At 33.6% G+C, this 15,173-nt stretch overlaps 1 protein-coding gene across 1 annotated transcript in view; it reads left to right on the top strand.

The window, feature by feature from the left end:
• The first annotated feature begins 1,082 nt into the window (after positions 1 to 1,082).
• Positions 1,083 to 15,173, top strand: part of LOC146998313 (neprilysin-2-like) — a 56,069-nt gene continuing 41,978 nt past the window's right edge. Inside the window, exons 1-3 of the mRNA XM_085812495.1 lie at positions 1,083 to 1,275; positions 3,278 to 3,436; positions 4,927 to 5,010. Coding sequence (XP_085668621.1) covers positions 1,083 to 1,275; positions 3,278 to 3,436; positions 4,927 to 5,010 — 436 coding nt within the window. The remainder of the gene's footprint in view (positions 1,276 to 3,277; positions 3,437 to 4,926; positions 5,011 to 15,173) is intronic.

A 15,173-nucleotide genomic window follows, 5' to 3' on the forward strand; every position in this document is an offset into this window, starting at 1 on the left:
CACAACTCTTATCTCTTGTTACTGCAACTATTATTATTCATGATCTACTTCCCCAATTAAGGCTAATGTCATATCGTATTTATCTCCTTCACAATAATGTATACTGATTTTATAATTTCTAATTTATGTATCTTCTGTAATATACCAGAGTCATAGTGGTGTAGATATTGAGCAATATATTACTATTCATGAATATATTCAGATATACTTTCCATATTGTTTTTACTGTTCTAGAAATTTTTGCTTCAAATTCTATATGCATGTATTAGCTGTAAGGGTTGGTATTATTGTGTTTTGGAATACAGTGTGTTTTTGCTTAGGCATAACATCTGCATTACCTCCTTAGAAGCTATCTATCTTATAAAATACAATTATTGTTTCAGTTAGAATATTTCAGTGCTATATAGTGTAGTGCACATATATCTATGTATTATGAGAGTCTTTTTCACTAATTTGTTAATGTTAGATTGCAGTATTGAAAATTAAGAATTTGAGCTGTATGTAAAATAAGTAGTATTCTAATCATGTTGGTATTAGGCATATATGAGCTTTAGAGCAAATATAATTTCTATCCAGCTGCAGTTTAATGCAGTACTAATACCTGTTTTTCAGAAAACTAATAATTTTCAAAGAATATTAGTTGCTAAGGTGTATATTCAGGATAGTGTTGCATTGAGTCAGTCAGGAGTGAGTAAAATAAGAAAAGTGCATTTGGTGTTTAAAATACCTGCTATGAAATGTGAAAATTTTAGTAATACTGATCAGATTTTTATTGGTGTTAACTATTTTCATGTCACTGAAAGCATGTCATTGAATTGTTCAGTTAAGCCCAGATATGGAGTATGTATGTATATATTAACTTTGAGATATAATAATGAAATGTATAATGAATGTATAGAATATTGAATGTGGTATCTACAATTATGTGGATTTCCAGCATGGAACAAAAAAGATTAGTGATATATCTTGAAGTTCCAGCTACCTTAATTATTATTTGTATTTTAATTTGCTATAACCTTACAATTCAGAACCAGATGCAAGCTTAGAAATTCATTCTTTTATACGTGAAGTGCATTTTGATCATGAGATGTAGTGATCACGTTATTCGATTATTGACCTTACCAATGCAATTTAAGTATCGTAACTTAGTTACTGGTGAGGGAGTAATGTTAGAACACTTTGCATTTCACTATCTTGTCAGTAGATGGCTGCACCAGTCCAATACATTGGATTTGAACTTAGCATTTCAGTGGCCTGGTGATAGCCCAGACATTGGTAAAAAAATCAATTTAAATTATGAAAGAAAAGTGTAATAATTATTTGTCATTGCTAATAACTGTAATAATGTGCATTTAATTTTTTTAAATTAAGTGTGTGAATTTTTCAGAACATTTTTGTTTTGCTGTGTTATTGTTTTTAAATTTTCATATGTAACTGTAACATTGACTAAAGAGTTTTGTTGACCATGTGTCTTTTCGTTCACGACATGTGTTGGTGTTGGGTGTGCTGAAGGTGGACGTCTGTAATTTTTTTCTGTATCAGTTTTTAGTTTGCAATGAGTTGAACTAATAAACCTTCCGCGTAGCTGCAACATTGCTTCCTTAACTAGGCGGGACTTTGCTTCCAACGGGGCTCTTTTTTCTAAGAATCCTCCCATTTAAACTAGTGCTACCAGAATCTCGAATCTCGTTTCTCAGAAAAGTCGTCTAACAGGGACTGTAGCCATATGTGATAACGTCTTTATGCATCGTAATGCTGGTCCTCCACCCAGTTGTATGGCGTGGGGTGGTGCTACATTCCACTCTCGCATCCCCTAGTACCTATTATCGGTACACAAATCAGCCAAACGTACATTTCTGAAATTTTGCAATGTCTTCCCCGTCTCTACATCAGGGCTCACCTGTAGCCACATTCAAATAGGATAATGCATGACCACACGTTGCACGCAATGTTTAAATTTTTTTTTCTAATCCAAACTGTTAGCTTAATTTGACCGCTCTCTAGATCTATTGCTATTGAACATGTCTCACTAAAGAACGCCTAGCCGGGCATTCTACATGCGCGGATACATCCGTTGAACTTTGGCTACTTGTTCAGGCAGCATGGGCAGGTAGCCAAAGTTCAACTGATGTATCCAAAGCCAGTTTCATTCAATGTCGCGGCGTGAATCAGCAGTTTTTGACAAACGTAGAAGTAACACTCATTGCGAGTTTTCTTGGCTTCCTCATCCTTAAGAAGGATATATTTAAGACCAATTAACATTGATACTCTGTGTAATGTCTAAAATAAATTTTTATTTGATTTCTCTAGTCTTTATTATTGTGGCGTTTTAAATAGCCAGATGTGTAGTTAGATAATAACATATCGTTTTTTTTTAATTAAGTAATCGAGAGATTTATCTTACACTTTTTAACGTATAAATATAAAACTATAATAAGTAAAATCTGTGAGATTATCTGAAATGCTAAATCCACTGAAATAGGCTAAAGCCCATCTCAGTCATGCACAGAGACAAAATTCCATAACGGTATTTAGAATATGAACAAATAAATTATGTTCTTTACGAATTAGACGCAACATAGTTAAGTGCGAATATAAGAGGGGACACACGGTTGCGTAATTTTTTCATTGTGTCATATTGCTGAACTCCAGAATGTTTTAATGTTTTCAGTATGAGCAGTATTGTAACCAAACATGCAACTTCGAAAACACTCAATTTTTTTTTTAATCAGAAATAATGTCAAAACTAAAACAAACGTTTTATATGTATCATGCAATTTTCGAAAATCTCATGAAATCCATTATAAGTATGATGTGAAGTCACGCCTTTTAAATATTGACGTTAAATCGTGATGCTTCGCAGCAAGTTTGCTTCGAGGCAACATTTATTATAATTGTAACATTTAGCATTATTTTAACATTTTTCATTTCTTTTTCTTAATTAGTTTTTCATCTCTTTGAACTGCAACAAAGTATCTAATATCGCTCTTTTCATTCTGGCTATATATTCAAGACATCTATGCAAGTAGTGAACATAACACAAAACATATGATCAATATATTTAAATTCCTATGAATACTTTTCTATTCTAATTTTTTTTTCCATTCTTGTATTTCGATTTCTGTTTAGGAATTTTGTTTGTGCTCTAAGACTTTCAAAAATTAAACTTGTAATTTCAATACATTTTTTCATTCAAGACTTTCATTCTGAACTATATTCAACATTCAACAGCGATGTTACTTTTTTTGCAACTGTATATGTTTCTTTTTACTTGTAGCTGCTGATATTTCAACGCATTTAAATCAGAAAATTGATCCTTGCGATAACTTCTTCCGTTTCACCTGTGAAGAATTTAAAACTAAGTATGATCCTTATCAACAAAATTATGTATCCCCCTTTACTAAAGTTGAAGATGCCATTGCTCTCCAGCTCAAAGGTAAGTAGAAACACTTAAAAGTTTCATAAATTATTTGGTTGCTGAAGTGGCCAAATCCGGGAAATCATTTGCGTAATCAAGGTTTGAGGTTTCTATGTGACCGAAAACAAAGAAACTTTTATTAAAAAAATTCCCTTAACTGTTTGAAGGCGAAAACGCCCGAGATAGCCTTTAATTCAACCGTCCGACACGGCCGAGATTGCGAAGCTGTTCTGTTCCCTCTCTTTAAGTAAGAGGAGTAGTTTCCCAAAATGAATTGTATCAGTTGATGGCAGATAGCTTGCCCTAAAATGCTAATGGAAGCTTCTTTGCTAGGAAGTATAAGGTTATCATATGAAATCTTTACACCTTTTTGTGCGTTAATGGAAGGGGAGGGGGGAAACAAACGTAACGAGTAAAGGACGGGAGCTGTGTTTTAACATTCTAAACACACATGTTAGCGGAGGCTTCAGTTTTCTAAGGGTTAAACAAGCGCTTGCAACCGTGACGAACATTTATCTGGTAATAATTGAATAGCGGTGATAAAAGAGCGACGTCAGTCACTTTTTGTAATTCCACCGTCAATAACGAATAAATTTAAACTGGAATAAAACATTGTCCTTTCAAGGACGATGTCTTGGTTTGAAAAGAGGACTGCTAGTATAAAAAGGGAAATTCATATGAGCATATGAAAATAACACCAAACCTTACATGTAAATATATAGTATGTATATGTGTGAATATGAGTAAACGAATAGATGGAAAATGAAAGTTTTCCTGTGAGCAGAAATATTTATCTGAATACCTACGTCCCATTCAGGCTGTTAGAGGTTTAATAACAAGGGTTTTTAATTTTATGGCATGTTATTCCTGTCTACAATCTGTTTAACATTCAGTACCAACATTACAATAAACAGCGGAAAAATATTCTATAAAATATATGTACATATCTTCATTTAAGTTCCTGATATGTAGTTCAATGTTTCTTCAGAGATACATTTTAGTATTTATTCCTTCGAAATGATAGTTTTCACAGAGTACGTAACGCGTGACCTTTCCTAAACCTGATTCAGTGTGCAAATGCAGATCTCATTAAAATCTAAATTTAATGGCATACGTCAGATCAACTAAATTGTATATTAGAGTTTCAAAGTTTAATTTTAATAAGGGGTTTTTAATTAAACTCTTTTTTTGCATTATCAGTTGACAACGAATGCAGTTTGCCTCTTGACATAGTTCGAATTTCGATAAAACTCTCAAGCACAGTTTAGCAAATCACTTTTTCGAAACATAAAAAAGATAACAGGAATTATCGTGTAATATTGCTTCTTCATTTTCTCTTCAACATTTCACATTATTCCTAAAGTAAGACCCAAATTATTTAAATACACATTAATTTCCTAGAAAGATATATCAAAACTATATTTCTGATGAGTATTTAAAGATTCTTTATACATAAAAAATAATATAAAGATAGCTTCAGTTGTATACTCATTTAATTTCATTCCTAGATTTACTAGAAAAGGAACTGAATGGGAAGGAACCAGATTTTATTGCCATGATTAAAGGATTATATAACTCCTGTATGGATGAAAGTAAGTCTCATATCAAGTATCTCATTTCTTCATTAAATTACATGCAAAATATGAAGGAAGAAAGTTATGTAATTTTTCATTATGTGTGCGTTATTGTTTATTACTTTCAATTTTGTACCAAATGCCAAAAATTCTAAGATAATTATACGAAACGGATTTTCATCAAAATTATATTTGCAGGATATCGAAACCTTGAAGCTTATTTAAAATATGGACTTCTGATATACAATAAGAACCATCAATAATCAGACCCTTACTTCACATTACACTCTTTAAAGAAGAAGGAATTATAAGAAAGTTCTTTTGACTAAGAAATTATAAGAATTTGAATTCAAGTCTTTACTCATAACACACAATATATAAAACAAAACAAACAAAAAAAAAAATTAAAGTCAATTACTACTAAGGTCAACAGAAATTTTTTATTTTAGTTACTTTTTATTAATATTATTAAAATTTTTTTCGTTTCTAATTTAAGAAGCTGGTGATGGTCTATAATTTCTCATTCTGTCCGTCTCTTGTAATGCTTCATTATTCCAAGGAACTTTTCCAGCGAGTTTCGAGCAGTCCAGTTCTTCAATTAATATTCAATCTAATGATTTCACGTGACTCAAGGCGACATATGCTATACCTGCGGCGAAGAAGTTTCGTCCTAGATATATTACTGCATAATCTACTTTTGTTTCATTGTCAATGTAATTTCTTCTCTAATCGTCGCTTGCGTTGTGTTGTAGTTTCTTTTCGCATTCTCCGTTTGTGAAGCAAGGGGCATTTTAAAGAATATATTTTAAACATATATTTATATAGGGGACATTTTAAAGGGTTATATTTTAAACATATCACCTTAACATAGATATATGGGGAGAATGTTCGCTGCATAATGGGACATTACAACCATTTCCTCCAAATCTATAAAACTGTAACTCTTTAATTCCATACACTTTAAATATCTTTAGAACTCTGTCTTACTGTTGCCACTTATATTTGTTAAATATTACAATCCCTTTTATTACAATCATGTACTATTGTAATAAAAGTTGTTATAAAATTAATTTTTACAGCACGTCAGAATTCCTAATAAACGGTCATTATTTGTAAGTCTTATAATCTCTACATATAACAAAAGAAAGAGTCTGTCTGTGTGTCAGTGTGTGTGTCTTTTGTTCTCGCTGCGCGTAAGCTAACAGACCCACGGCTACGAAATTTGGTACAGAGGTGCATCTAGAGAAGAGCCAGTGCACCTCGAAAGATTTTTCGAAATTCGAATTATATTTTTTTTTATTTTATGTTTTGTGACGAAATCTCTTCATTTTGAGACATAATAGGCTGTAGGAAAGCGAGATTTTCCTCCACACACTCCATTTTCCCATCGTCATGAAACGTAGGCACTTAGCTATTTTACGAACTTAAAATAAATTTCGTGCTTCAATAAATCGATTGAATACGAATTTATTTAATAAAGTGAGCTTAACACCTTTTCAACAGGATTTTTTTCTAAAAAAGTTTAGTTTTAAAAATGTACAGTTTATTTTTCTTTGATTTTTGGACACGTTAAACTTTTATCCTTGCGGCTTTTAAGTTTTGTTTGCTTAATTTCTTTTATACATCGTTCTAGCTTTATTATAATACTTGAATAGAACATGTGGCAACGATTAGGTAATTTTTTAAATGATATAAATTTTCTGTATTCTGAGTTATAATATGAACGAAATATAATACTGTTAAGTGAACCTAGCGCCGGAGTGTCGCTATGGTAATACAGTGAATTTTAAAGAATGCATTTATTCTATTGTGGTTTATGCGCTGTCGGCGAAGTAGGTTTGATTTGTCGTGTCGCGAATTTCAATTATTAATATGTGTTTCAAGTCATTATTATTCTAATATTTTTATTTGTATTCATGTGTATTTTAATCTGGAAAAAAGTATTCTTAAGCTCTTAAGGTGTTATTTAACTTGTTATTCTTGAGTACGAATTGTAACAAAGGCGGAAGACAGTTGCAAGGAAACACATCTGGCTTATAGCCTTTTACTAACAATGGAGGCAGTAGAGGGTGTGTGTTGTCGCCTTTAGCTAATGCGTGTGAAACGGAAATCGCTTCCCTGTCGCTTTGTTAAGGTTGCAGTTTTCTTACTTCAAGACAGTGGGGGTTAAACTAACCTTGGGTAATTGGATTCTCGGGGAGCTTATTTTCCGCTTGTTAGTTGGGGGGGGTCTACTTTTTCTCACGTTATGTGTACAGATGTTTTTCGGATTGCATTGTCAGATTTTCTGGTGTTTGATTCGTCATGGGTGTGTCATTTTCTCAATTTAGATAACATAAAATTCCGGGATTGGTAAGATTTAATTTTATGATTTTTTTGAAAGCCTATGAACTCACAGAGGCGGAGAAACCGAGATTTCCTGGGTGCTTGCACCAGGCTAGAGATCATTCTGATTCTGATTTTCTAGAAGAGAAGAGGAGAAAAATGTGGGGGGCTTGACCCTTCGGGTCTTGCTCCTGCGAACCAATTGAACCAGCGGGCTGCGGTGATGGTTGTAGTGGAATCTGATTTGAGTGAATTTCGGGCAGCCGCGATGTGAAAAAAAAGGACTAACGAGGGGCGTTTTGCCCTGCTGCTTGTTTTGCCGTGCGGCCGGTTGCCGAGGCAAGACGACTTGGGTTGCGTTTTTCTTTGCTCTAGAGAATTCTTTTTCTGTGGGATGTTTAAAAATTTTGTGCGAGATGCAAGGAACATTTTCCTATGTGATGTATGGAGAAATGTGTGCGAGCTGCAAAGAGAATTTTTAGTGCGAACTGATTGAGATGTATAGAGAAAAATCTACCAAGAAAATTTAGCACAGATTCTCTCTCTTCACCTGAATCGCCGGTTAATCTCCAAGAGCCTTTTCCGAAACATTCAGCATAAATGTTGCCTCGCCGCTTCGATGATGCACGTGATTGTGCTAAAAACCTGGTGTATATTCAGCTACCTGTTATTGAATTGAAAAAAGATCCTTCTGAATTGGACTATTGGTTCCCACCTAATGGCCAGATAAAAGATCCTTCTGAATTGGACTATTGGTTCCCATCTAATGGACAGATACAAGATCCTTCTGAATTGGACTATTGGTTCAAACCTAATGGACAGTTAAACCTGGCTGTTTGAAGAATTATTAGACTGTAATTTCCACTCTTGATCCCTAATGATTTTTAGACGCTTCAGAAAGGGTTGTCACAGAAAGAAAAATGGGCTTGGCTCATTTCCATGTGGATTGGACACTAAGGATCCTGCTAATCAGGAAAAACTGTTTTCCATCTGTGAGTGAAATTTTTAAGTATATTTTCTCTCTCTCTCTCTCTCTTAGTTTTCCCGAATGCAGAACAGTTAATCGTGATTTATCTACCTGTATATCGTTATTACTTATATAAATTAAATATTACAGTTAGTAAAATTGAGAAGTTATTTATAATTTCAAGTGAATGCCAGTTTTAGGAGGATTAAATTTTGTTACACCTACTTAATTTGAGAAAAAAGAATAATGTTAATCTTAATTAATGTAAGCTGTAATTTGGTCACTATTATGTGTTATTTTGGCTTAGAAAAATATGTGGTAGGATTACTGATCAGTTATCCGTTATTTAATTATATAATATATTCAAGAATTTAATAAATGTGTGTTTAAAATTTAATTGCATTTGTGTATTTATGTAGCGTATAATTTACTGTGGTCTGTCATGTCCCTCCATTTGTTTGAGCCGGGAGGCTTTTAAGAAACATGGAGTAATTAATTGAATTTGGAGTTATTGATATTTCCTTTTGCATAGGTTACTCACAACGCAAACCTTGTAGGATTTATATTTATTTTAACTAACACTTATTTTAAGTTTAAACTATCTTTCCTGTCAAGCCTTACTTTCCCCTGGAATTGCCAATGCCAGAGTATGTAAATTTTAGTAGAACGCGCAAAGTATTCAAAATTGTCAGCGGAAGTAATCTGAGTTAAATAGAAGGGAAACGAGTTCGAAAGTGTGCTTTCTTGCTTCACGAGCGTGGAGGTGGCTTGGTAGAAATTGAAGAACCACGCGTTTCGGCCTGTGTGCTTGCCTCGGCAGATAGTTAAATCTTTCAACGTAATATTCAGAAGTTTCCTGAATTATCAGCGGTATCTTAGAACGCGGTTAGGTTAGTTACGTTTTAGAGAGCCTCGTAGGTTGTCACTAGATTCTTATTTTTATTTTACCGCCGGGTCGGCGTAGTTTGTGAGCGTCAAGAGCACGCATCTGTAATTTCTAAAGTTAAAACCTTCTCAAGACTTTGTGTACTTTCCAGTTCAAAATTATGAATTAAAGTTTAAAGTATTAAAAACAAAAATTTTCTATATAACAAATTCAATCCAATAAGTTTAAACGAAATGCAAGAAAAAATACGCATAATTTAATATTCCGTACAAGGAAGTCATGTGGTGTACACATCAGATTTTTTATATATATAATACAGTTTTATTGATATATATATATATATTTTTTTGTTAAAGTTGTTCTGCAGAGTAAAATTCTGCGCTGAATTTTTGGTTTTTTTAATTTCTTTCATGTTATTTTTTGCTTATTTCACTATTTGTAAGATATTGAAAAGCTTTGCATGATTTTAGTTTCTTCAACGGAAAGTTGGTTAATTTTTTTATTAGGATAATTAATATTTCTATTCAGGGATACAGCTTATTTCATTCTATTTTTTTTCTCTTGAAAATATAAGATATAATATTATTAATTATACTTTGCTTTTCAGAAATTTTTGTTTTCTTGTATTCTTTTGTTATTTATTGCTAATTTCACTGTCTTTAAGATATTGAAAATTTTTGTGGGATATTTTTAGGAAACAAAGTTCTTAACCTCCTTTATTCCATTTGAGTTCTTAAGATTTTGCAAAGGAAATTTGATTAATTTATTTATTAGGATAATTAATATTTGTTTTAAGGGATATTGCTTATTTCATTGCAATTTTGTTATACGTAATAACGTTTTTTTATAAAGTTGTTCTGCAGAGTAAAATTCTAAGCAGTTTTTAAATTAACGTTTGGTGTTCCCTTCAGCCATTTTTCCGGTACATTTAAAAGCCAGACGAAGGGTGGCAGCGAAGCTACTAGTATATTTAATAAAAGCAGCATATCTTTAGTTCCGATAAACAGGAATAAATAAGTAGGAAGTGATTTTAATATGTGAAAAAACTGTATTAGCATCAAGTGTCATCCACTACAAGTTAAAAAAATGCATTTGAACTTGAGTGGATGAATAAAAAGTAGTTTATTAATGACTGAAAATTTGAACAAGATATAGGGAGGGTGTGAGCTAATAATAGGAATTTAACAATAAACCTGAACTTCATTTACATCGAGCAATTCAAATAATCGGTTTTGCAACCTGTATGCTTTCTTGATCTAGTAAAAGTTAGTTAGGCGTTAATCCTAAGCTCATAGCAGAAGTAGAGCAAACTCTTGGACTCAGAACTTCATCCCACTCAGGACATATCTGATATCTTCTGGAGTGATTACCTGCCTGGTTTTTCAAAAGTTTTCTTTTGTAATGTTGTAGGTAGCTCCTTTCCAAACATATACGTAAATCTCTTTCGCTTAGATTTCGACAAAAGAGTATGTGAGAAATGGGCCCTATCCTGCTATGGAAAGATTTATTAACAAATTGTATGAGATGTGGTCACGCGAGAAGGACTTATATATTTTATGTTCTCCTTTTACTCCTTATGCTTCAATCCATTCGTTTTTCTAGATTTCAAGAGTTCTTTTAAGGAGCTCTTGATATGTATTCTTGGTAGTAGTATTTCTACTGTAGGCAATCACTCATTCTGTGCCGCATTTTTGGCAAGAACATCTGCTTTCCATTATACCAGCTCTGACCCATTTTATTGCTAATTTCGTACTGGCGTTTTCCAGAGCTCAATAATGAATTCCTTATACAACTCGAGACTTATTTCTGTGATTTGCAACTTCCTGAATGGCTGCCTGACTTTCCGAAAAAATGGTAATTAAATTGATGTTTCGATGTGTTGTCTAAATAATTTCTACGCCTTGCAGCTGTCAGTTTGGAATGGAATACGCTGTTTTATTCACTTAGGAGTCCTTTCTAGTTTTCGTTTTAAAATAGGAAACAATGGGCATTTCCGACGTTTTTCTTAATTTTCGATCCAATTGTATAAGCCATTGGATACTCGATTACTGTATTAATTTCTGCTTTGATGTCAGTTTTGATATTCGAATTTAATGCTCCGTGCCTCAAGTAAAGTTCATTGGAAATGCATAATATAATGGGCTCCTGTCTTGATGATTAATGTATAAAAGCTTATTTGATTACAGAAGTTTTCTAAGTTCTTCTTTCTGCTGAAATGTGCAGTGTGTGTATGGGGGATTCATGTTAGTAGACATAAAGCGGCAGTGAGTATTGCATGAAACCCTTTTGCTCTTTGGAGGAGAAATGCTTGTTAGATTGAAGTCAATGTTCTTCGTTTATATGCGTTCATTGGGTATGGCCAAATAGCTGCTTCATAAAGTGCCATCTTTTCAATTATTGTATGATAAAGGAAATTTTATATTTTTGATTGAAGCTCCCAGATAATTCCTGAATTCTGGAAATGGCTGTTTAGATTTGAAGAGTTCTTTTACGTAGACTGTAAAGATGTGGTATCCAGGAGAACTTGGGTTCTTTATTAAGTCTAAAAAATGTTATTCCCTTAACAATTTTAATTTCTTGATTATTGTCTTTTACGCACGGATTAAGTTGTCGAGTTTTACCCGATCTGATTTTGTTTCCGAGATGATTAATTGTTTTTGTAGAAATCATTGAAATTTGAGAGAGTATCATTACAACTATGCTCTAGAATATTCCTTGAGTGTCCTTTCACGACAAAGGCTCGGGACAAAGCTACATCGTGAGAAACTGCAATCATCTGTTATATGCTTTCAATTTTTAGGAAGCAATCTCGTTGAATGTGATGTTTCACAGATCTGCGCTAAAGGAATAATTCTGTAGACACCCTCTTGATTGTTTCCTTTCAATTAGTAGATTTTTATTTATAGTAATGCTAGATTAATTTGAGAAATAGTTTTTCATTATCATGTAGTTGCCTTTCGGGCATTTAATGTCTCTTAATGCTTCTTGGATACCTGGCTACCATTATGAATTGAATGCATTCTTCAAGTCCATGTACATGATAGCTGATTCCTGGTTGTACGTTTTATTGTAGTGAATAATATCTTGAAGATGGGAGTTAGGGTAAAATATGGAGTCTGAAACCATACTGGTTTTGGTTGAGTATTTTATCAATAGTGGCTCTCCTAAAAATTTCTCCACTGCAGGAAGTAGGTGAATGGTGGACACTTGCCTATGTCGGCATCGGACACTCCTAAGGCCAGATCGGTGGTCTCTTTACTATGGAGGCACCTAACAGTTGTGCCACCATTACCTCCTACGAAGGAACAGACAGATTTCAGATTCATGCCTTCTCCGGGATTCGAACCGAGAACTTTCGTTAACGCAGTGAGGTTCCCCTATCCCCTAACCACTATACCGTCTAGGCGGCTTGATGGAAATATATGAAAGCTTAGACTTTTGTTAAGTAGTCAAGTAGTTTGTGCAAAACGGCGGGAACTGTGTGATGGACTATATTAATAATTTTACTGTTAATACCATCCGACTATGGTGCTTTCTTGATGGATACGTTCTTGATGATACGTGAGATTTCTGGTAGCTTGAAATTTTTATCGTCTGTTGTGTTCAGTAGAGAAATGTTATTTCTGATCACACTGCATTCTGGAAGGTCATTTATAGGAGAATACTTAAGCAACAGTTCCTCTAATATTTCGTTCAGTACAATAGCTGTTGCGTTTTCAATTGTATTTTCTTCTGAAAGGAAGTCTTGGAGGAGGCTGGTGTTAGCTAGTTGATATGTATTATTTTGGCCATTTTATAAATTTGGCCATAAAACCTATTGTTTTTTATGCAAAATGGGGTCCAGCTGCTCGTTTTGTTTCTGGTTCTTCTTTTCGTACGATGCTAATTGTGCTTTTAAAGTTATTCATTCTGCTAGTTTCTATTCATCTGGAACGCATTTGATTTCTATATTTTATCGCCTGTTTGAGGTTATTCTGCACCCTAAATTATTTAATCCACTAGTGTTGCTTGTCATTATTTCTAGTCATTGTTTCCCTCTCATTAATTCTTAGGTTGAATGTGATAAACGTGGCCTGTTGTATTAGTCGTATTATATTACTGTTGCTTTTCCGTAGAGTAGGCCATTTGTACATTGTCTAAGAAGTGTTCTGCGTCTTTCAAGTTAGAGCTTGTAATTATTTTCTTTTGTGTTTTAGGACAGCAAATATTTTTGTATGCGTTTTCACTCATACCTTCTTCAAGAGTAAATGAAATATATTTATGATATGAGTTGCTTGGATTCATCTAGGATTTCCAATTACTGACTTTTGTTTGTAATTCCACTTGTAGATAAAGCCTGACCATCCTTTTCCGTTGGCCGTCTTAAATATTGGTATATCTGAAATATTATTATGAATGTATAAGATGTTTGCTGTGATAAAATCTGCTATATTTGACCCCTTGAACCTGTACGGTATAGTGCAGTGTCCGGCGTTGTGCATTCAGGTCGCGTGCAATGATGCGATTCGTGTTGCGGAGGCTTTTCAGGATTGTTCCTAGTCTGTGCAGATGTGGATCTATTTCCTGTTATAAGGAACAGCAGTTTGAAGAAAATATTAATTATTTATTATTGTGTTTGATGTTCATTTCTATTAAATCTTCATGGCTAAAGATTAGTGTAGGAAACCATTTAGTATTGGTAAAGATAATACTGCTCTGAGATTTTCCATGGTATCATTGGTGTTGTGCTTATTTATCCGACATTGTAGTGGCATACAATGGACTTTACACAGCAAGGCTCTATTGCACTACTAATGTCAAGGTAATTGTTCTCAGTGAAGTCATTGAGGTTTTCAGGCTCTTGCTAGATTGATTTGTAGAAGCATGATCTGTTAATCTTTGAGCTGTGACTTATTAGTGATGCAGAAAATTACCGGATGCATAATGAGAGCACTGTAGAGATATATTGGAAATTTAAGGGAATAGAATCGTCAACTGCTTCTAGAGATAGATGAGGGGTTTGTTGTGCTTATATTAACGGAATATGTGATATTGAACATATTAATATATGACATATGGGAGTTTTGTGCAATTGTGACGGAGATGCAATTGGTGCAATTGACAGTGATTGTTTCTTCTTTTTCACATCTTTAGTTTTTCGAACCGTAATCTATTCTTTCTTTAACATTTTACATTTGTTGAAAATATGTTAAGGAGTTTGGTGCGTATTCAGCCTCTTAGGTGTTAATATCAGTAATGATTGCATCATGGTATAGCTTACAGTTGATGCATAGTACTATTCTGGATCTACATTGTTCAAAGTCATATTTATTGCCACAGAATGCACAGTACATTCGAAAAGGGTAGTCACGTACCGAATGCTCACTCTTGACATTTGAAAAACTGCCTTACTGCTCTAAATGCATTAATTTTATATCGCTACATACGTTGAAAAGTGTTCTATTTATCCTAATTTATGGTAAGGTGAGGAGTACATTCGATGATCCATTTAGTTGCACTGTTACATCTGCTGCCAAGCAGTTGAAATGAGACTTTGACGTCTTGGGTAGATATCTAGGAATTATTATTATTAACTCACGTACTTCTTCTGTTGCGTTGTGAGAAATATTGGCCACTGCTTGAAACTTGGAAATACTTTTTTGAGGAATTGTGGTGCTGTATTTTTCTTTCACTCTGTTATCAAGGTATATAGATGCATTTACCTTTTGAATATCTTCCTATTTAGCACATCTTACGGTTATGCCTCCTTTCTTAAATTTTGTTTATTCTGCTAATCGTTCGCTCCAGTAGGCGAACCTCTTCACATTCTTCTTGAATGCTTTCGGTTCAAATCTAGAACTAAATTTCTCAAAATTTCTGTGATTGAATCGCTTCGAAAAAGTGATTTGTTCTTCTTCTTTGTTGTAAGAAGTTATATGCATTTTTCAAACATTTTCTTGCGTGTTCTTTGGTGTTTATATATAAACAGATATTTTTCATCAAAGTTTCACACTTAGAAGACTT

The sequence above is a fragment of the Stegodyphus dumicola genome, chromosome 3 (assembly GCF_044657685.1).
Source record: "Stegodyphus dumicola isolate Sdum_Otavi_A_Nest chromosome 3, ASM4465768v1".
Lineage (NCBI taxonomy): Eukaryota > Metazoa > Arthropoda > Arachnida > Araneae > Eresidae > Stegodyphus > Stegodyphus dumicola.